Genomic DNA, 23,390 nt, shown 5'->3' with positions numbered 1-23,390 from the left:
CAGTCATGTGAGAACCCACTGGTGAGTTTGGGTGCTTGCCAACCTCAGTGTCAGCAGGGGTCAAGCCAGCCGGAGTGACCTAACATGGCCTGCACCCTTTTTTCGACTAAAACCAAACCCGGCTTTGGCACAGGTGTCGACTTCAGACCGAGTCCGTCCTCTGCATCGACCGCACGCCACACTTGAGTGATTTTTATGCTGTGTTTTTTGTTTTTTCGGGCAGCTACATGTGGCACTAAACACTTCTCAAGAGAGCTTGGAGATTCGAGCCCCAGCTGTGTTTTCCATGGGAACCTAGATGGAGTAATTAAGGAGGACTCCCCCCTCGGCCCAGGGGACGTATCTGTGTTCTTTGCGCGCCTCGGAGAATGCCACGCTCGGCTTTCCGAGCCTCTACTACACTTTGCATGCAACAATTTGCTGGAGCCTTTTATCCCAAACACCTTTCAGTATCATGAGTGGGATCATGTGTAGTGCAGCTGGCCCCGCCGGGACTCGTACCCTTCAGCCTGGCAGAGTCGGTGCCATGGTTTACCAGCAGAGATATGCAGGACCACCTGTCTGAGTGCGCCTCTGAGTCTGTCACTGTAAAGCAGAAAAATCTGTCATATCAATCCATTGCAGATCCATTATACTCTATATTATAGTGTATATAATTATATTATTCTATGTTATATGCAGTTAAAGTCTGACTTTCTGGGAAGGGTCTCTTCGCAAGGTCAGTTCAGTAGCTTGTTCTTGAGCTTTTGATCGCATCACACCATGTTCATCAGCAGCTCCACTTTGTTTTTGTCAACTTCTCTTTCAAAGGTCAGTCTCGATGTCAAATGTCAATTCAATCTTTGGCCGTTCACTTTCCCAGGACATGTTCAGCCTAGCTTAGCCTAACCAAGCTCAACTCAAAAAGCTATTCAGTTGTATCTTGTGACTTGTGTATAGATCATACACAGAAAACAAACAGTAGGTTTAACAAGCTAGTTTAGCTTTAGCCTAATCGCATACATATCTCCAAATTGGTTATTCAAATAAATCAGTGTTGTGCTCATTGATGGCTGTTTCCGCCAGACAGAGAAACAGTCATGGATTAAGAATGTGTACGCCATCCATCCAGGCTACATAGCTAACTAGCTATCTAGCTACACATATAAATATACCCAAAAATTATACAGCAGCTGTAGAAGAATATATATAATATAGTCCTCCTAGCAACCAGTGCTGTTGTTGCTAAGCTAGCAGGCTAATGTCGCTCACAAAACACACCTACATCATCTCAGCCCCTCGACTAATATGAGGTTCAAGTCAGATTATCAGGCTGCAAAACTTTTTAGTGAGCGAAAAACTGCTAACTAACTGGATGCACGCGTTTTCAAACCTCTCAACAAAATCCAGGTGACTCTTTGAGGTATATTTAACTAGTTTGCTGGCTAACAAGGTGGACTGAGTAGCTGAGAGGTATATTTTTAGCTGTCTTCTCTTTTTCTGCTCCCAGTCTTTGTGCTAGGCTAGGCTAAATATGCCTCTGGCTCATTTCCTCTGCGATATCGATCTTTTTGATGCTCTAAAATGCTAAAAACCTAGCTTAAAATTAGACTGGCGATACGCTGGACATTTGCGAGGCTTCCTAAGGTAAGCCTTATCGACACCAAAGGTAAAAACAGTGTTATCAAATCTCTCCCTGAACCCTCTTGCACGAGCCAGCTTCTCTCAGTCTTTCACCTCTTTAACCTCTTGTTATGGAAAAAAAAACTGGACAGCATTGTGACAGCCGGGAATACCGGCCTCCGATCCGTCCCCACAATGACGGCGAGCTACCAGTCGAGCCGACAGGGCAACCCAACTCTTCCCCCGGGAGGTATCAGCTGCTTTTCAAAGGAAGCCTGGTTCTGCTAACCTCCTAACGTCTGGCAGCGAGACCAGTCGACGAGGCCCTCCACCTCTAACTCCTTTCATGTGCTGCTGTGAGGAAAACTGAGCAAAACACTGTCAACATTTCACCCTCATGTGTTATATTAACAGAGGAGCATGTCTGCTTCTGATTTTACTGCTGTATTTCTTCAGAAGCCTGAATTCTCTGGAGTTTATTTTATCTCAGCGTTTTCCTAATAAATGGTGTGACTGAGCCAAGTAGAGACTTTTGTGGAAAACAAAGCTGTTTTTCTGGCGATTTCCTGAGAATACGACAGCGATTCCAGCTGTTCGGGAGAGACTGCGAAGGCTAGACGTTGTGCTCGGTGTTTGCATGTGTCGAACCGTGAGCGCGTCAGTCCCAGTGTCAGTCAAACTAGCAACCGGCTCGTCGGCTCGATGATGCAAATGTTGCCTGTCGCCTCGGGTCATTTATTTGGTTGATGTGCTTCCGGACGGTGATTGACGAACAGTCGTCTGAGTCTGCAGACGAACAGGAGTCGGTTCTGTTATGTAAATAAAAATGTGAAGAGGAATATGTGCAGTGATGTAATGTAACTAAGTAAATTTACTCAAGTACTTTACTTAAGTACACATTAAAGTTGTTCCATTTTCTGCTACTTTAAACTTCCACTAAGTCAAACATTGTAGTTTTACTCTGCTACTTTTATTTGATAACTTTAGTTACTAGTTACTTTGCAGATTACATGCTGCATCTGAGTAACTTAGCTCATTTTTTACATACATTTGTTGGGTGGAAGTAACTAAATACAGCTACTCAAATTTTTGTAATCAAGTCATCTTTTTGGGTACTTTTATGAGTATTTTTTCAAGTCTGTGATTTCACTTAAGTATGCATTACAACATGTAATCTACTTAGTTACTTTTAAATCTTCTATCTTCTATTAATAAAACATTAAACACCAACCGTTAAAAAGTAACTAATACTCTGAGTAGCATTTGAGAAGAATAGTTTTTTTTTTTACTTTTCCTAATTATTGTGTTAATACCAGCAGTTTTACTTGTAATTAAGTAATATCTATAATGTAACTGTACTCATACTTGAGTGCACGTTCTCTAACTCTCACAGTTTCTTTGTGTTTTATGGCTTTAAAGCTCCACAGTTGATGTGTGTCTGCTAATCTCAGTGAATGATAAACTGTAAACTGTTTTCTTTCCCACTTTACACTTTCATTATTGCAATTTTGTGCCAAAATGTTGCAAATTCCTGCATTAAGTCAATAAATCTGGGGCCAGGCAGTATTCAGCATATGAAACTACACTGGCAAAACAGTAAAAAAGAGTAAAGTTGTCAAAATAACAAAAAAAAAGTGTTGAAATTGTCATTAATTTATAAAAACATATAATTGTTTAGCTGTTACCTGTTTTATTTGCTGCTTCTAGTATCTATTCAGCCACCTCTTCCTGTTTCTTCCACCTCCTGACTCTTATTATTATGCTTCTCTCTCCGCCTCTCCTCATTGGCCACAGCGCCCTCTGCCGGTCAGCACGGCTCCCTGCAGCACAAATCAGCTGCTGCTATTGTACTTGCAACAAAGGAGCAGAGCCAACAAAGCTGAAACACACACACAGGAAACACAAAGGAAAGCATGCTTCCCTTTGTTACAGACTCAGTCTGTTATTTCAGCACAGTTGCGACATCACTGCTGCTGTTGACAATTTAAACAGACACACACACACACACACACGGTTTATTTATTCAAGTGGGAACAAAATGTTAAAACCTGCACATGTTCAGAAGCATTAAGTAACTTTGACCTCAGTGAGTGCACACTGTAATATATTATCCTGAGAGTATTTATTATTAAAAACTGTATTTCACGTGTTCAGAAGTAGTAAACTGAAACCACTCAGGTGTGACCAGTTCCTTAAGGCTGCGTTTAATGATTATTTTCACTGTTGATGTGAATATTTTCTGTTTTTTTTCCTCCTCTGTGACGATAAACTGAATATCTTTCAGTTGTGGACAAAACGAGACATTTGAGGACGTCATCTCGGACTTTGAGCAACATTTTTGGCCATTTTGTGACATTTTATGGACCAAACAACTCAATTAATCGAGAAAATAATCAACAAATATGACATATAACTTATACATAAGAAATATATTTAATGTGGGGTTTTATACCAGCTACATTAACATATTATGGGTGTTGTATTGTGAAGGAAAAGCAGAAATAGGAACACAAATCTGCCTCCCGAAGGTCTCATGGTCGACAAAAGTAGTAAACCAGGAAGAAACACTCAACATTTGGTGCAAATACATTGAGTTAATTATTAATGTTTCATTGGTTTTGGGCTTAATTATTGTTAATATTTTGGGCTTAACTTGATAGTTTAACGTCTTTTTATTATTTACACCCCTGACGTGTGGTCGAGCTAACCTCGCTAACACTTTTAGCTGAGCAGCTATAGTGAAGATTTCAGGGTGTAAACAACAACTTTTCGATTAAATTTGGGATCTCTGGGCTTCAATAGACTTGGATTACTTGGATTTTACCCTTTAAGTTACCCTTTATGTCAGAGTCACTGCACCCGGCTGTTGTATGCTAACAAATGAACGTAGCATACACGTAGTAACTCCCCTTAATCAACAATACATGTTTGTTGTTTCTGTGTAGAAAGGTTGAAGAAGGCGTATTTTTTAAAACTTTTGATACACCCTGGCCCTTTCCTCCTACTTTCTATTTTTGTGCTAAGCTAAGCTAATTTCCAGAATTAACTCTCAGCATGACGCAACTGAATGTATCTCCTGAAATGTGAGTGTAATACATTGCTGAACCTATAATGAAATACTTTATGTATCTATGTGCTTTTTGCTCTACAGGGTCTCAACCTGTGGTGTATTTATGATGAACAGTGTTACAGACCGGCTCACATTCACACCAATAATCCATCTCGTCTAATCCGACCATTCCTCAACAGTCCTCTCTAATCTTTTCCGATCCATATTCCTCCTTGTTCTATATCACGATATCATAATCTATACTAACCTCCTCCTGCCCCCAAACAAACAGCCATTAACGCCTGGATCAGTGTAAATCCCCCCGATAATCTCAGATCCACGGCTTTGACACACGACAGCTCGGTGGGAGCTCGTCACTGTGAAATATAAACCACATGTATAAGATGTTAGAGAGGAGTGATGTGTCGACATGTAGCCCACCAGTACAAACCTACATCTCAGAGGGTAATATCAGTGCATGATGAAAATAATCATTAGTTACATACAAGTTATATACAAAATAATTCAAAATAAGCTCCACCTCAACCAACTACAGCAGTAAAATCCTGCTTTTACATAAACTCATTAACAAATTTACCAGTTTCGTCATGTTGTACATATGTGATAAAAAGCGCAGAGCATAGATGATAAGAAATAAGAATATATATGTATGTATATATGTATATATGGTATACATATGTACCGTTGTACTTGTGCAACATATATATGTTTACATACACTTGTAAAGAACATATATATGTTTGATATATATGTATGTTTAATATATATGTGTGTGTTTTACATATATGTTTGTCATATATACACACGCACATATATAAATATATATAGGCTATTACTTAAAAAACTTCATTCCGATTCAGTTACTAGTTATTTCTTAAACATTGTCAGTTACGTGATCAGAGTATCACAGTATGGACGTAATGTAACTCGATTACTTTCCGTTACTTTTGGATTACTTCACTATCAATCGTATGCAAATAAGGACAACACAAAAAGAAACGTGATTACTAACATTACTTTTATTTAATCTTAGTAACGAGTGTGCATTCGGTTTCACTCCAGACGAGAGAGTGTTGTCATGGTTACAGACCCGTATATCATTCTTTATTTCAAAATTATAATCCTGTTAGTAATCCCCTTTTCATTGAATGAAACTGTAATCTAATTACATATTTTTATCTATATCAGAATACATTAACTTTTCTTTGTATCCTTTTACTCGAGTAAAACATCTGAGTAATTCTTCCACCACTGTGTGTGAGCTGGAGTCAGCTTGAACGTATATATTTACTGTACATTCAGGAAAAAGAGACAGAGGAGGCTGCCTGTCACACACACACACACACACACACACACACACACACACACACACACACACACACACACACACACTCAGTGAGGATCAGCAGGGATAATCCTCACAGCTTCCAGGATGCCATCTGTAGCTTAAACAAACTTCAGTTTATCGTCTGACGCGTCACCAGAGGGCGCTGTGGGCTTGTTTTTAGACCCAGACGCTCAGTTACACCAACAAACTGTGAGTCAGTGATTCAGTGTCAAACATACACATGTTTAAACCGGATTCAAGGACCAACAGATTTATTGAGATATAGAGTTGGATATAGAGAAATGTCTGGTAAGATAAACATTTATGACCTACATTTAAATATTTAAACATCAGCGTACATCAAGTGTTTGTGAAGATACGACTTATCATCACAAAACAACGAGAAACATTTTCAAATTAATGACATATCTCAGAAAATGGCTTAGCATCTCAAAAATAATGTAACTTTCTTAAAATGGCCTACTTATCCTAAAATAATGACTTTAGCATCTTGAAATAATGACAATGTATCGCCAGTTTCCCTCTTTTCCTCCCCTTCAGTAAGAGAAACAGGGAAGCGAAGGAGGAGGAAGTGAACGAGGAGATTATCTGCTCCTCTGCTGCTGACAGGCAGCGTCTGTAGATCCCTGCTTTGCTGAGTCACCACTCTGCCTCTAAACATCATCCCACACAAGACTCAACTCAAGCTGTTAACGCACACACATACACACACACACACTGTGATAATCTGAACTATCAATTTCACTAGCCTCTTCCTCCTCCTGGATGAACGCTAGCAAGGAAATATAAGGTTTTCTGTGGTAAGTGACAGTCAGGTTTAGCAGTCAGTGGTGCGCCATCAAGACGTTGTCGTCGTCGTCGAGCGCCTGGACCTGAGTCACGACGCGGACGTGAGAGATCTTCTTCACCGCCTTGTGAAACACTCGCTTCAGGTCCTTCGACTCGCCCGTTGCGATGCTGATGCTGGTGCTAAGAAAAGGGAGAAAGAGGACAAAGGGAAACTGTGATAATGAGATTTTTGAAGTTTTCTGGGACCTGATAACAGATAACTTATATTATTTAAAAAGAACTTGTAAAGTAGAAGAACTGAGTTGTGTAAGTGACCAACAATTCAAAATGCCCACATGCCCGAGATGTTGCCGCCGTTTATTTGCATTCACTCGGATCTTAAACAGAGACATGACCCGCGTGAAATCTAAGAGTTCATACGAGTCACGTTGCCAACCAAGCCAGTAATGTTATACATTTTTTGATAATGCATAACATTACCTCAGTTTTTCTTCTTTGCAAGTTGTTCCTGTTGTGTCGCGGCTTTCCGTTTCTTGTACTGGGCTATCTCGGCGATCTGCAGCCCGTGGGCCGATTGCCTGTTGGGGACGAAGTGAACAGCGTGAACACAGCAAACACACACACATGCAAACAAATGCAAACACTAGTCCTGAAGCCAGTCAGCTCAGCTACTTTTTCAGTACTTGGGTGGCCAACAATTCTGCAAAAAAAGTCAGAACATTTTCAATGAGTTTTGACTGAAGGAGGAGGAGAAAGAACAGTTGTTCGTACCCGGACTTGACCTCCGGAGGAACGGGCAGAGGTTTTGTAAATCCATCCCTACCTACAAGCCAGTAGGTCTCCTCGACTCCTTTCCCCTGAGAAAGAGACAGAGAGATCAGCAGGAAGACGTAGAAAGAAGCAGTAACTTCAGACTTTACTTCATCCACACGCAGAAATCTTGCCTTGACGTCCGTCCTGCCTCTCAACTCGACCTTGTAACCGAGATTTAGCTCTCGCAGGACCTTCACCGTACTCTGGTGGATGTGGATCCTGTAGGCTGCGACAAACAAAGATGTATAATATCCTTTCCAGGAGGTAGGAAATAAAAAAAAAACAACAAAAACATCAGAAGTTCTGCAAAACAAACTATTGAAATGTAAATTAAGTCACCAGAATGCACTTTTACAGGAAATTAGGGTTGTGTGAAATGATAATATATTGTTGTTTTTTGCTGTTGTGTCGGCCGGTAACTTACGCAGCCCGCCGGACTCCATACGAGAGGCGGTTGTCACTGTGTCTCCAAACAGACAGTAGCGAGGCATCGTGAGGCCGACCACGCCCGCTACACATGGACCTACAACAAACACAGATGGAGTTATTGCTTTGACATTATTGACATTTAGTTTGAGGTGACGACAGGAAACAACGGAAGAGAGAGACTGAGAAGTACAGTCTGTCCTTCCTCACCTGTGTGCAGTCCGATACGTATCCTGACAGGAACGTCGGGCATGTGCCTCATTTTGAAGGTTCCCACGGCGCTCAGGATGTCGAGGGCCATGTTAGCAATCTCTGCAGCGTGGCGGTTTCCGTTTGGGACGGGAAGACCTGACGCCACCATGTACGCGTCGCCGATAGTCTCTACCTGGAGTCGAACATAACAGAACCATCGAACAATGAGATGTAATGAGATTTAAGGCCTGATAGCACAGCTGAAGAGAGTCAACACAGCACCTTGTAGACGTCGTGGTTTCCTATGATGGCGTCAAAGACGGTGTAGAGGTCGTTGAGCAGGTCGACCACCTCGATGGGCTCACTGTTGGCTGAGATGGTGGTGAAGCCGACGATGTCGCTGAAGTAAATCGTCACACTGTCAAAATGCTCCGGTTCGACGGTCCCGCCCACCTTCAGAGCCTCGGCCACGGACCTGAGGAGAGGAGAAAACACATCTCAGCATGTTTTAGTCTGCATGTGTAGCTGCTCTGGTGTGTTTCGTCCGTGTTGACTCACGGAGGCAGCATCTGTGTCAGCAACTTCTCCGTCTTCTGTTTTTCGATCTCCAGCTCCTCCGTTCGCTCTCTGATCAGCTCCTCCAGGTTGGACGAGTACTGCTCCAGCATCCTCAGCATGGAGTCGATGATGTTGGTCTTCTTCCCCTTGTTGATGTTCTTAAACTGAGGAGGAAGAAGAGACGGGAAGTACAGGGACATTTTTTATAGATTAAGTACAGAAAAGGCGACAGCCAAGTAATAGTGACCAGAATTTTCCTTAAATTGAATCAATTCCTTTAAAAAAACAAAACGTTTTCAGCATTTAAAGGTACTTGTTCGTTAAATTTGTTATCTCTGTCCTTTGTAGCAGCTTAGACCAGCCCACCTGGTCGAAGATCTCTTCAAAGTTCGGCCTCTTGTCCGGCTGTTCGGTCCAGCACTGCTTCATCAGCTGGATGCACTCTAACGGTGCGCAGTCTGGACTGACCACCGGGCGACACAGAGGAGGAGGCTTACGCAGCTTCTCGATTATGTCTAAACCACAGAGAAAGGTCAGCTGTCTATTTGAAGTAATCGGCAACTATTTTGAGAATGGATTAATCGGTTTTAGTAATTTTTGAAGGAAAAAAATTAGACTAAATTGTACGATTTCAGCTTCTTTAGCGTGAAAATTTTTGACCGTAAACTGAATATCTTTGGATGAAACAAGACATTTGAGGACGTAATCTTGGGCTTTAGGTAACAACACATTGGATTCATGCTCTCGGATGAGTAAAATTGCTGCTTGTGTATATGTGTAATATAATCCTTGAACAGCTTTAATTTCTTAGTAAAAAAGCAAAAACAAAATCAACATTTGGGGTTTGAACTGAACAGAGTAAATGTCTCTAATCCTGTGTTTTCAGATGAAGAAGAAGAAGAAGAAGTTATTCTCATGCCTGCGGCGGACAGGTCCATCATGCAGAACGGAGGTGCTCTCATCACCACCTCCTGCATGACGATGGCGAAGCTGTACACGTCTCCGGGCAGAGTCCCGTGAAGCCCCGGCTGCCCGGGGACCCTCAGGATCTCTGGAGCCGTCCAAAGCAACTCTGGAACACCAAGAACCACCTTAGTTTACTGCTAATCTGCACCAGGAGAAACATGAACTTGATTTATAATCTGATCTCTCACCGTCTACAGGAGGTTCAATGTAGGGGAACCTCTGAGCCTCCAGAACCTCGTTGTAGCCGAAGTCTGTGACCTTCAGGACGAACCGCCCGTCCACCACACAGTTACGGGACTTCAGACGACTGTGGGACACTCCCCGGTGGTGGAGGTACTTCATACCCTGAGACAGACGACAAACAAATCCGAAATATAAATGTGTTGAGAATTCTTGATCCACTTCTGGGCTGAGCACGTTTCTAAGACTCTTAGAGGTGTGGACTAACATGACCTGGACTCTGGTCAGACTGGAGTTACAAGTTAGTTTACTTTAGACTCGGCAAAATCAAGAAAGAGTTGCATCTTGACTTGGAGAAGGTAGCAAATTACAAACGAAGACGCAACAACTTCCAACTTTATTCAATATTTGAAGTTGTAGAGAGGATGGTAAGTCGAGGCTGTGTTGTTATTGACCTTAATCAGATCCAGCACCAAAGACGACTTGAACATCCAGTCCAGTTTGACATCATCGTTCAGCAGCAGGTCCTCCAGACTCCCTCTGGAGCAGAACTCGGTCACGATGGCGAACACGCAGCAGTCGTGAAAGAAGCCCAGGAAAGGGTTGATGTTCTCGTGACGCAGGTCCTTCATCTGCAAGCAAAAAAGACAGAATTTCATGAAGTTGGTTTCTGTCGTTAGCTGTGTCTTTTGTAGGATTAATTTTTGCTCACGCACCAGTTCAAACACATCGCTGGTTTTGGGGTTGATGCTACTAAATGTCCCATCAGGAAGTCTCTTCAGCCACGCCCAGTCGCCCTGGAGGAGAGAAAACACCAAACGGGTTAGAATCGAAAGGATCCTGGTTTTTCTTATGGAAGTCCCTGTTCTTCCTTTGGTAAGTGTGTTTTCAATGTCTTTTTAATCTTTAACTATTTATTTGCTTTTTTATTGTCTTTAAAATGCTATTTTGATGTTTTCTTAGTGTCTTTTTAGTGTATTTCTGTGCCACTGCCTTGTGTTTGAGTGGTCACCTCGTAGATGACCACATTTGAGTTCTCGTAGGTGGCCGGTGATTGGGTGGAGACCGGCGACACGACGCTGCGTTCTGACACGCTCCTCATGCCGCTGGCCCTGCTGCCGTCCAGACTCAGTTTCTGTAAGGTGCCGAGTTCAGGATGGAAGACAACAACCTCAGAAACATGCTTATTTTTGGCTCCTGACAGCTGAAGAAATGTCTTAATCCACCGAGAAACATGAACTTATTTACATAGTTTAACTTGTGTAATGAATTGCCTATCAGACAGGGGCTGACCTTGTTGCTGAGTGATGGGTTTATGAATGTGACATCAGCCAGAGTCAGCAAGATCTTGTTTGGACCCTTAATCAGTCGAATCTGATTGACGCGTCGCCTACAACGAGAGACAAGAGGAGAGAGTGACAGATTATTATCTTACAATTTAGATCTAGACCCTCCAGACTAGACCAACATGACCTCAGACTTCCTCCCGACTTTGTACCTGACACAGTAAGTCAACGCCACGGTGAAAACAAAGAAGGCCATCGCTCCAAGACACATGCTGATGGTTGAGAACAGATCCACTCCTGGAACAGAAAAAGAAAAGTTGTGTGGAAAATAATTTGAATTTCAGCTGTGCAGTGAGCAGCTAAAGGATGTTTTGGATAAACAGCATTAGTTGACCTTTATTAGCACTGACATAAACAATCCAAGCTAAACAAAATAGAAGTTTTTTGGGAGGACGCATGCAGGACTATGTTTATTTGTAGGGTCCTTGATCAACAACCAAAACCAAAACATCTAGCATGCACCGATTCCTCACCTCCTGAGCAGATGACTCCAGGAGTAAACCAGCAGGAGGAGTCTTTTCTGGGTCTGTAGCCGCGGGGGAAGTGGATGTCTCGACCCAGGTAGCGCACCATACCCACCTCCATGTCGATCCTGTCATTAATCAATTCAGTCAAGATATTAATGCAACAATAAACACAAACTGAAATCTGAATTATTTGTGATGGTCCTTTAACTCATCAGCTTGCAGCTAAAAGTGACTTATGTGTGAATGATTCAAAGGTCCAATTTGTAAGAAAGTTGACTGATGTTGATGGTTGTAGGAAACCAACCAAAAGAGTTGGGAAAGAGAGTCAAAAATCAACTTTCTAACAAAGTAGACCTTTAAGTCTGGCTAAGAAACATCTATTCCTGCTTTTATTTTCTCCAGTTGTGATATAAAGAAACATTACACACCTGTATGTTGGCTTCAGCTCCCAGGAGAGTCCATCTGTGTCCAGTATGAGGTAGTCCAGCAGAGCAGCTCCGGAGCTGTCTGTCTTAATGGGGTGACTGAAGCCCTGCAACGTAAATAAGATATGATAGGGGTCACTTCTCATGCGTTTTTTACCCCCGCAGAGGAGGTTATGTTTTCATCTGTGTCCGTTTGTTGGTTGGTTGGTTCGTCACCTGGATTACACAAAAACTTTTGAACAGATTTCAGCAGAACTGGGATGGAGGATGGGTTTTGGCCTAGAATATACCTCATTAACTCTCGGGGCAGATCCAGATAAAGGGACAGATCAAGGAATTTTACCAACATTTTTGTTAATTTCTTAGGGAACAATGCATGGATCTTGATTAAAAGTGGTGATTAGCTATGCATTGCAGTATTACTTGCTGTTTTAACATTGTGTGTTTTATTTACGATCCTCTTGGTACCTGGAATGTCAGGTTGCGGGTGTGTCTTGCCAGGTTTCCTCCAGACATCCACTCCCCAGACTGCCGAACCCGATGCACCGCGTGAGCCGTGAAGAGGATGGAGCTGTAGATGGTGCCGAAGAGAGGAGACACCTGCAGGACACATGAACAGACTTGCTCAATGGCATCTCAACAGTTGGGTTGGATAGCATGGACATATGAACTGACACGGTAAGCATACCGGGGCCTTGAATTCAGTACCAGTACTTTCGGTACTTTACTCTCTCGGTAAAAACAAAATGAATTTGGTCGGTACCCTTAAAAGTAAAGTTTGGTACCCAACGCTTCTCAACAGTGAACAAACCCTCTAATCCAAACTCTTCACTTCCATGCATCACCTGCTGTGGCTTCAGCGTCCTCGCCACCTCCCTCCTCTCCATTGCCTCTCTGTAGGCCTCGTAGAACGACACCTGGGGCGAGTCGATGGTGACGGTCAGCACGGCGTCGTAGGCCCGCAGCAGTTTGCTGTTGCTCTTCAGAACTGGGTAGGAAACGTTGCGGTATGGCAGGCTGTAGAGCAGGGTGTCGTAGGGCACAAAGACCAGGGAGCCGTCGATCATCTGCATGTCGTAGGCCGTCTCCAGGAGAAGCTTCTGGGCTTCGCCACCGATCAGCGCCGAGTGCATGCAGAGGATCACAACTATGTAGAAATAAATACATCAAATATTAAAGAAAGAAAACTACCAAGATCCTTTTTAAGTGTTTTGATCACAAGTAATGGAGCATACTTCGAATTTCTCCCATCTTGCGGAGTTTGGACAGAGTGCGTCTGATGCCGTGAGGTGTGTTCTCCATAAAACTGACCAGTCTGACCGGCAGACCGTGGCTCCTCAAGGAATCTGCTACCTGGGCAGGACAAGAAACTACAAATTCACTGGCAAGACGAAAATGCAGGAGTGCTGAAAAAAGCAGCTTTTGTCTCAGTGAAAAACATATTTCTGGTGCAACCTAATCGCATGAATAAATATTGGAAATGTATGTTTCTTCATTGACAGCTCTTTTGAGCAGACATAAGCTTGTAGAGCTTACAACAACCAATGAGTGTCTATTTACATGGCTAGGTAGGTACGAAATGTACAAATTTAACGTATCTGTGGTTTGCAGAAACGTACAATGCCCACATTTTATCCTAGCAACTGGGGTGTTTCTTGTTGGCTTCATCATTAGGTAGTTAAGTCCCAGTAATGTGTGGTTTCCTCCATCATCGAACTGTTTTATGGCGTAATCAGGATCTAGGCAGCTGTGAGAGATAAAAAATAATCAAACCTTGGTGGCCGTATCCACCCAGATGTCCTCTGATGAAGAGATGATGCCGATGTGGGCCCACCTGAAGTAGTTTATGATGTTAAGCAGCACCGAGGTGGGCCTCGGCATTGAGCGGGCAAAGGTTGGGTGGCTACGAACGTCGTCCAGCTCGTAGCTGACACAACCCCACGGAAACAGTGGCTGGAGACGGATGTAGAGGAGAAAACATGTCACAATATAAAACAAGCAAAGCTACAGTCCCTTTAAAATACCATTCAAACAGAAACATCACTCACCTTGTTCCAGCCTTTGCTCAGCATCGAAGCAGCATCACAGTATCCAGGATTGGCTGGTCCAATGTACGCTGAGGCCTTGGTGTAGAAACCCGTGAAGGCCTGCAGTGCCTTTGACGTCTCACATGGCTCCTGAAAAATAACAATCCAGACTTGTGAACACAGAAGATGTTGAGTTAATATATTGTTATTTTAGTCGTATAAAATTCATCTTCGTAACTTTATCATATGTCTGAGAAAAAAAGATGATTGCTGGCTTTTATGTTGTTGTTTGTGCTTGTTCTCACACCTTTTAGCTTTACTGCTTAGTGGTATTACGTTAGCTACCTCAGCTAACTTATTGACCTTAGCTAACAATTATGTATATTAGCACCAATTTTGCTTACTGATCTGCTTAATTTAGTGGTTGCATTCACTTTATTTTCCGGCAGATGAAGCTGAAATCAGCATCGTACCTGCAGCACAGCATATTCGAACGTAACAGCGTAGGACAGCGAGGGGTCCCTGTTGATGCGGTTGACGGCGAGCTGTGCCGCCACGCTGGGAAGAGCCTTGGCAAAGAGAGGGTCACACCCCCACGGTCCGACTACCCCGACCTGAAACCAGGTGGCTTGAGCTGGGCAGGGAAATAAACACAGGGAGGCCAGGAGGAACCTCAGGAGGCCATGGAGGAGAAGCCATGGAGAGAGGGTGACAGGAGGAGGAAAGGATGTTGGGTCGACGTCCGGAGCTTTTCCTGGTGTCTGCTTCCATGTTTGAGGTAAGATGATGAAGGCACGGCGTTGTGATCGCATCTCAAGGTTCACTACCCTCAGAGCTCACAAGAACCTGGAGAAGGATGGTCTGAAGGTGCTGCTTCCCTGGAACAACGAAGGGTTTGGAGAAAGGTTAATGATAGCTCTTCCACTGTAATAGAAGTATTATAAGCTAATTTACTTAAAGTATCAAGAGTAAAGGTACTTGCTTTGCAGAATATGAGCCCCTGTGACTGCTGGATATGTTAATACTGATGCATAAATGTATTTTATTGAGTACTTCTCACTTACTTCTAATGTACTTAACTCGATTTTCCATAATATACTGTTCAATGCAGGACTTCAAATTGTACGTAATTTTATAGTGATATTACTTAAATAAAAGGATCTGAATAACTGCTTTTAGATGCAACAATCACAGATGATATTTGCTGGCATACCCATCATGCATTATTAAAGGATTCCTACCATGCATTGATGAGATGGACAGGACTTCCTTCTGCACCAAGGCGCCACAGCAGCTGATAGTTTCATTACTTCCTCTGTTTACATCCAAAAGGCAGCAAAGCCGTCCAAAATGAATAAATCCTGTAATCACCTCCCTAACATTAGGAAACACTCAGGCTCACTTGCGTGATGAGGATACATACATGTAGCTGAAGAAGGTTTACAGCTCGTACATGAGTGTGTGAGACGACCTAGAACAAGTGTGTGACCCGTCCTGTCAGATTATATTAAATCCAATCAGGACCATGTAGCTATAAGCCGCACCGACTGAGGCGAAGAGAAAACGATGATGATGATGATCATTATTATGTTTGTGTAACAAAGCTTTATGAACACATCTTCCAGTTTTGTCCGGTCAGACATGGAAATGTTTGATGTTTTTACAGCTTCATGTGCGGACCAGACGACTGCAGAGGAATGCAGCAGTGGTGGTCTATGTGGTCCATGAGGCTGAATCAACCATGTTTTATATGCACACATGGTATTTAATGACAGTTTTACGGTCCCTTATGTTTATTATAGGAAAGTAATGTACAGAATCTCTTTTTAATTTGAAAAAAATATCTTTTCCTGAAGTTTCACTCGTGACTCTGTGTCCTGCAGAGGAATAAATCATCACTTCATCAGGATCATCAGATTATTTTATTATTTTTTAAGTACATGCATTAACAAAATATCATAATAATCATTACTTGAGTCCTTGGTATTAGTTGCTTGTAAACTACTGATAAATTTGCGAGTCCTGTAGAGTGCTTGCATGCTCATGGCAGGGTTGAAAGCAAGTTGTTTGTAACAAATCTGGTTCAGGGAATGTCTTTGTTTCATTATGAATTTGAAATCATGTTTGTAGTATTGTTGCTTATATTTTGTAGGAAATTTAAGCAACTCTTGTGATACTTATGTGCCTGATTAGATCACGTAGACCTAGTAGGGCTGGGCGATATGGCCTTTAAATAATATCACAATATGTTTAGTCCGTATCGCGATACATGATATATATCGATATTTTGAAATCTCCTAAAAAATATTTGATACACCCTACTTTGATATCGTTAGGATGACTATTAGTACTTTGACAAAATATGAACACAATGAGATTTGTGATCAGTAATCATCCCTAATGTGGATGTAGTGACTGAAGTTGGTAAAGACAAGTATTAGAACAAGTAGTACAGTTTGATAAACTCAGAAAATGATATCACTTAACTGTGATACAGCCTTTAAAACCAGGAAAAGGCAACACAAATATCACGATATAACATTGAAAATCTGGTATCACGATACCGATATATATCGCATTTATTGTCCAGCCCTCACCTGAAGGTTGTAAATTAATACACCAGATGTAAGGGAAGGGTAAGGTAATTTTTTCACTCTTACATTTAAATTTAAATGTTGCAGCAATGAAAAGAAATGTAGGTTTAAGCAGAATGTAAAAAGTATTTAATGCTCAGAAAGTCCACGATGGAAAAATAGCCACTCGACACATTTGTACAACACATGAAAATCCGTCTTATCCCTGTTTAATCAGCCAATATAGTGCTTTTATTTCATTCACCTTTTCTTGTTTTACATTTTTTCATCTTTAATTTCACCCTTTCTGATGAAGTCCACCTGCACCCTATGAAAATAAACACATCTTGGTGTCAAAAACAAAAAAATTTCAGCTACTGAAAGTGAATATCGACCCCTCTCACTACCTTTTCCTCCGTACTGTATCTATAACTCACAGCACAGTGCATCTGTGAAAGCTAGAGGGCAGCATGCTACAGAAACACCCTCCAGTCAGCCTCCTGCACAGTGAACTGCTGGGTGTGTGGAGACCTCTGGAACAAAACCGAGGTTTTCTTCTTGAATCCAGCTCCACTGCTTCAGTGTGAGGGGGGGCGATAAAAAGTTACAAGGCGTTGCACAATGTGGCAGAACAAGCTGCACATTTCTGCCGCCTATACGTCACTTTTTCTCTGGGTTCAAGTTGATTATCTGATTCAGCATTGACTGTTTTAATCAGGCTCACCCTCCCCTTTGGGGTTTGATCATGTCACATGATTCAAGCACGTTTAATCAGATGTTCCCTGATTGTCAAAAACAAAAGAAAGGTTCGGGAAAAGTAACATCAGTATTTTCTCTCAGCACATGAAGATTATAAATCTGTTAAGCGTTTTATGTTGGTGGAGGTTGGAGGTTTGGATAATGAAGTTGTAACTTGTCTCCGAGTCCACACCACTATATCATACACTCTCTCTCTTTCGCTGACTCTTCCAACATTATGTCAAAACCAAGACAAATCAGTCCAGATGTGGAGTCCTGATGTGCCAGATGAACCCTCTGACTCCATTAACGCTGAAGAAAACACTAACGTACAAGCTGCTTCAACACCCTTTAAACATTTAGTGTACAATACTGTATATTTTGTTTTGTTTTCATACAGTTATTTGAATTAAAATAAAGATTTTTGAGCAAACTGAGAAAACTCCATCTTCTAGTTTGCTCCATTGTCTTGGGGATGGTTGATTTGTCATTATGTGACCTTAGTATGTAATAAATTGCTGATGAAGGCCATAAGATGTGGCTGAAAGCTCCAGAGGAAGTCAAGCGGACAGTAAAATAAAGGGGAGGGTTTCTGGGAAAGTAGTGAGCTCATCAGATAAATGCAAGCTTTGAGGGCAAGTGGCTCGAGGATACAATGAGACTTCAAGGCATCACGTTTTCATATTGGTTAAGTATAAGGTCATCGTAGTTTTAATTATTTTTAATTTCCCGCGTTCGAACAGAAGATGTACATGCACATGAATACAATCATGTAAAAGATTTCATCCTCAAACATTAGTGGTCACAAAAGAATTTTACAAAAGTGAAGTGACGGGAAACCAGAAACTTTTCAACCTTTTCCTTTAGTCTTTGCTTGAAACTGCCTCTAAAAAACACTCAGATAACTAGTATTACTTTTTGGTTGACTTGAGTTTTATTCCAGTACTGAAAAGTGAAGCAAGTGGCCAGCAGGGGGCGACTCCACTGGTTTCAAAAATAAGCCCGATGGAAGTAAGCTTATGAGAAAATGACTCTACTTCTCTCTTGAGTTATTGCCTCACGAAAAAGTTTCCTAACGAGTTTACGGTCTCAATCTCTAGTTTTAAATCTTCTTCAACACAGCATGATGTTCATTTTGTAAATTATGGCCCCCGTTCCACCCTCTCGTCCAAATATGGTCAAGATGGTGATGACCATACGGCCAAACTAGAGGCTTTAAACAGTAGCCCACAAACCAATGGATGACGTCCTGGTGGTTTTACACTTGGGTATAATCCATGCACCCTTTGACAAAAGGCTTGCAGGAGGACAACTCCTCATGTTAACCCAACAGTTTGGTCACCACGTCTACTACATCTGCTTTACTCTCCTAAAATCTTTGCATCATCAAACTTACAATAACATGAAATCTAACCTTTCAAAACTATATTTCATAAGGTTTCCAATTACTTCTGACTTGTGTTGTTTGACTCTCTACATCTAAGGGTTTTTAGCCGTTCCTCAGTTCATTTTGTCTCTGCTGACGCAGGTCGACGAGCAGAGTTCAACCACAGGTGACTGTACACATCCAAACGGCCTCCTTATATCCAGGCGTTGACAGTCTCTGCCATAAGCAACTCTTTGAATCGATCACGAGCTCTCTCTTTTCTCAATGGCACTTATCTTTATGAAGCGGCCACTTGGCGGTCACTGACGTGGGGCCCCTCATTCTCAAGACTGACCGGCACCGCGGTGTGCAGAGGTGGAGGGGCTGGAGGGGCTGGAGGAGGGAGGACGAGGCCCCACGCAGGACAAAACAGGTCTTTACATTCCTTCAGTGGCGACGGCAGCTGAGTACAAGGCTGTCAGGTGATGCTACGCTCCCTCTGGCGGGCATCTTGGAAATCCACAGCGCTAAGGAGGCTGTGGAAAGACAAGTTCTCCAAATTTGATGGCAAAATAAGTTGTTTTTGTTGGGTTTAAATGTTTATAAATGTTTTCTATAAGTGTTTTTTTTTATGTACATTTTCAATTGTTGCACATAAGCAGCTTTATAAAAAGTACACAAATTCGTATTTGAGTAAAAGTAAAGATATCATGTCAAAATATTACTTTAAAAAAGTAAAAGTGAAAGTTATCATACAAATACTTCTTGAGTACAAGTCTTAAAGTATCAGAAATGTACTATGAACTAGTTCCTTTATAGTAACCCATTTTGATGTAGTAATACGGTATTTTGCACTTAGTAAACACTTAGTTTAAGGCCAATTTTTGACTTAACAGCTGGTACAACAAGCTCCAGGACAAGTTTCATTCATTCGTTTTTTACTTTACAGTACATACTGTATTTAATGGCAGTCAATTCCACATTGACTTGTGTTGAAATGTCCATTCAGTGCCTTTCTTCTCCGTTGCCGGCCCCGCCTCAGCCAGTCTACAAACGTCCCTTATCTGATGTGGTCTGTAATTTGACCACGCATCAAAGGAGGAACGATGAAAAGTCAGAAATGCAGAAAAGCGGAGTGACGTGAGTGAAAAAATAAGAATGAAGAAGATAAGGAAGGAAACCTGCCACCCAGGAACAACCACACACACACACACACACTGCAAGAAAGTGCAGATATTATTTTGAATTGGATGGAAACCTTTTATTTTCTGCTTTGGAAGTTGTACCAACATTACGCTCTGCAGTTACAGTATACTTACTGTCAGCGCTGGACAAAAAGGAAAACAGCTGGAGAGCTTCTGACACACATTCTTGATCTCGGCAGTGAAATAAGGGAGGGTGTGTCTGAAGATGAAGACCATCTTGAGGTCAAATCTGATAATGACGATTGTAATTATGAATCATTAGCTGAGAAAGCTGCTTTTTCTATTCCTCTAACCAAGACGTTAACGTCAACAAATGGTAAGATACAGTGGTTCTTGTCCCCTAGTATACGTCTTTCAACACTGTCTGCAAAAATCATAACGACTGTAAAATTCTGGTTCTGAACATTATAAACATTGTTAAATTTGGCTTCATTTTAAGTGAACATAATGAAGTATACTAATGTTACCAGTAGGTGAATAACACCATTGCACAAAATATTGTTTGAATTATAATTAAAGGCGTCAGGAATGGTAAATTAACTGTTATTTAGCGCTTTTCTGGCCTTAGCGACCACTAAGCGTGCTTGGCTGCAGTGGTAGTTTTGCGGGTAAACACTTCTGCTGCTCCTCTCGGGTAACTCATCCTCAGGAGCCGCTCGTCACTGTCAGAGTGTCTCTGGGCTCGTTAGGTAGAGCGGTCAGGCTCTGCCACCCGGCCTGTCCGCTCTACCTAACGAGCCCAGAGACACTGCAGCTGTGTGTTTATCGGCAGGTCTCACTGTCCGCTGCATCACCTCCACCGCTGAGTCAAGCATGGAGAACGCAACCAACAAAGTCCAATCAGAGGCAGAGTAGGGCAGGTAGACAAACTCACACACACTTGCAACTTAAATCCATTAAAAAGGTCAGCAGTCACAACACGAGGCACTGCAACACAAGGTTCATCACAGAAAACGACTTGTGTACTGTGTCAGTCTTGTGAACTTGAGAGTCAACAAGGATGTGTTTGTAATGTTAATAAATCAGCGAGCGTGACTCACCCTCGGAGACCTTTCTGCCTCCCATCTGCCTGTTAATCTTTGAGACCCAGAGACAAAAAGGCGTGTGTTTCTAAATAATGACTTCTCTGGAAAGGGCAAATTTATTAGCGGCAAACTCCCAAACTAACAGCAAAACACTTAAGAGTTGCATTTGTATTTCTTTCTCAAACACTCAGACATGGTTGCTGACCTTTCCTCCCATTTTGTGATGGTTGACTCTCTTTTGCGTATGAATCAGATAGTGTCCAGGAGGCAGCTAGCTTAAGTGGCTGGTGAGCACATGGTAGCAGGCACACAAAGTCACTGTGGTTGCTGTTTACTTGTTATGGCAACAAAGAGATCTCTGAAACATTTTCTGTAATCTCAGATCTTCTCATAGAGCTGGACTGAAACATACTTTCCCTTAAGGAAAACCCAGACGGAAATCTGTGACATACATCATAAACTAAACAGTTATCTGAAAGATCTTTTTGATAGGACTGTTTCTCTCCATCCTATAGATGTTATTCATGCTCAAGAATGTATTTTGGTTTCCAATAGCTCATCTCCATATGGAAAAAAGTTAGCAAGAAGGTTGGAACTCAGGGTTAACAATAGCCAATGTTTATAATCTAACCTTTAGGTAGGCATGTTAGCATGATTGCTATTCCAGGAGATAAACTCAGGTAACAACAACGCACTAAACAACAGAATAAAGAGTAATCTTGCTTCCAGAATTTGTGCTAACTCTTAAGCTTTAAACCTAAATAGGTTAGCTTAGCTTGACTGGAAACAGGGACACAGCCAGTTCTGTCCAAAAATAGTAAATTATCCTATTAGCCCCTCTAAAGCTCAACAATTACCACATTATATCTTGTATTTGTTATATTTGGACTATAACAGAAGAGCCAAGCTAGCTGTTTCCATTCTTTATGCTAAGCTAGCTAACATCTAATGGTGCCATCGACATAGTAAGCATACTCATTAAACACTTTGCAGGTGTTAGATGTCTTCAAGTCTGAAAAGTGAAGTAAGTGGCCAGCAGGGGGCAACTGCACTGGTTTCAAAAAGAAGTCCAATTGTATGTAAGCTTATGAGAAAATCTAAGTTGCTTATCTCGACAGCGTTCCAGTGAGTGGCAGCAACACAGAATTTGTGTTGATAGATCAGACCATTTTAAAAATCGCTAGCTTATCTTGAAAACATGATGCGAGCCAAAATGAAGGAGCTGGGGCGAGGGAGTGGAGAGAGCAAAGACAGACACATGAAAATAAACTCTTGATAAAGTTTGGACCAGAACTTCCACCTCAAGCCCGTCAACATGGTGTAAAGACATCTGTGGAGAAGTTCTCCCCTTCAGCAGCTATCGATGGTAGCGCCCACGGGCAAGGCACTGATGGTGTGGTACATCCTTGGTTTGATTGTCTTGTTAGTTGCAAGAAATGCTGTATGAAGAGGGGCAGAGTGAGAAAACGGCAGACAGGGAGAGAGGGGAAATGAGAGGCTAAATGGGTTGCCCACTGGGAGCCCTGGAGCCAAAAATAGAGACAGACCTCAGATAGATGTTTGTGCATTAACCCTCCACTTCCAGCCATTTAGCCAAAAATGGAAGGAGGAGGCCAAAAGGCATAAACACAGATTGTGGTTGGAGTTGAAGACAGGAAGTATCAAATGCATCAGTTTAACCCACTTGCTTCAAATGTAGCTTCAGGCACACACGTCAGAACGATCACAGTCAAGGTTGACTTTATTTTAATTATGTGAAGGCAGGTTTTCCAGCTGTTGAAGTGTTTTCAGTAGGATTTTATCCAGAGCAGATGTTTATCTGGTCGCCTTTTCACTATTCATTAATTGTAATTGCTTTTGTGCAGCCATGGTTGCAGACTCGCTCCACCTCCCTGCACTCATATTTTGAATGCAGTTTAATTGCCAAGAAAACAGACATACCACACAGTAAACAAAGCTTGAGAAGACATTATACTGATAGCATTCTTTTGCAATAATATTGTTATTGTGAACGCATTTGGCTGTAATAATTGTGTGGTTAAAAAATCTGATATCGTGGCAGCTCTACTCCAAACTGTACTCAGCTAAAGTACTTATTGACTGTTAACTTGCTGTGTTGTCACATTAAAGTGCAGTTCACAAAAAAAAGCACACTTTCAAACTCTCAGCCCTGCTGTGCATTTAGCGCCGATAGCCATTAGCTCCGTTAACCAAACACACCGCAGGACTCAGCTAACTTTAACATGGATTTGACGATTGCACATTAGCATTATC

The 23,390-nt window shown here is 42.0% G+C and overlaps 1 protein-coding gene across 1 annotated transcript; it reads right to left on the bottom strand.

Moving 5' to 3' along the window:
* Positions 1 to 6,375: 6,375 nt before the first annotated feature.
* On the bottom strand, positions 6,376 to 14,269 carry gc2 (guanylyl cyclase 2). The gene is made up of 22 exons (XM_084344519.1): positions 14,231 to 14,269; positions 13,956 to 14,135; positions 13,418 to 13,535; positions 13,028 to 13,329; positions 12,651 to 12,782; positions 12,186 to 12,289; positions 11,764 to 11,882; positions 11,443 to 11,527; positions 11,238 to 11,334; positions 10,957 to 11,079; positions 10,661 to 10,741; positions 10,400 to 10,576; positions 9,953 to 10,109; positions 9,718 to 9,870; positions 9,165 to 9,313; positions 8,799 to 8,962; positions 8,523 to 8,715; positions 8,259 to 8,433; positions 8,047 to 8,145; positions 7,754 to 7,848; positions 7,581 to 7,666; positions 6,376 to 6,989 (listed from the first exon to the last, which is right to left on the bottom strand). Exons 1-22 carry the CDS (start codon positions 14,252 to 14,254, stop codon positions 6,845 to 6,847), a joined length of 2,958 nt encoding a protein of 985 aa, XP_084200645.1. The 5' UTR covers positions 14,255 to 14,269; the 3' UTR covers positions 6,376 to 6,844.
* Between the last annotated feature and the right edge of the window lie 9,121 nt (positions 14,270 to 23,390).

The sequence above is a fragment of the Pagrus pagrus genome (genome assembly GCF_965226575.1).
Source record: "Pagrus pagrus genome assembly, chromosome: 22".
Lineage (NCBI taxonomy): Eukaryota > Metazoa > Chordata > Actinopteri > Spariformes > Sparidae > Pagrus > Pagrus pagrus.
The sequence above is the reverse complement of the archived record's forward strand: the minus strand, read 5'-3'. Positions and strand labels throughout refer to the sequence as shown.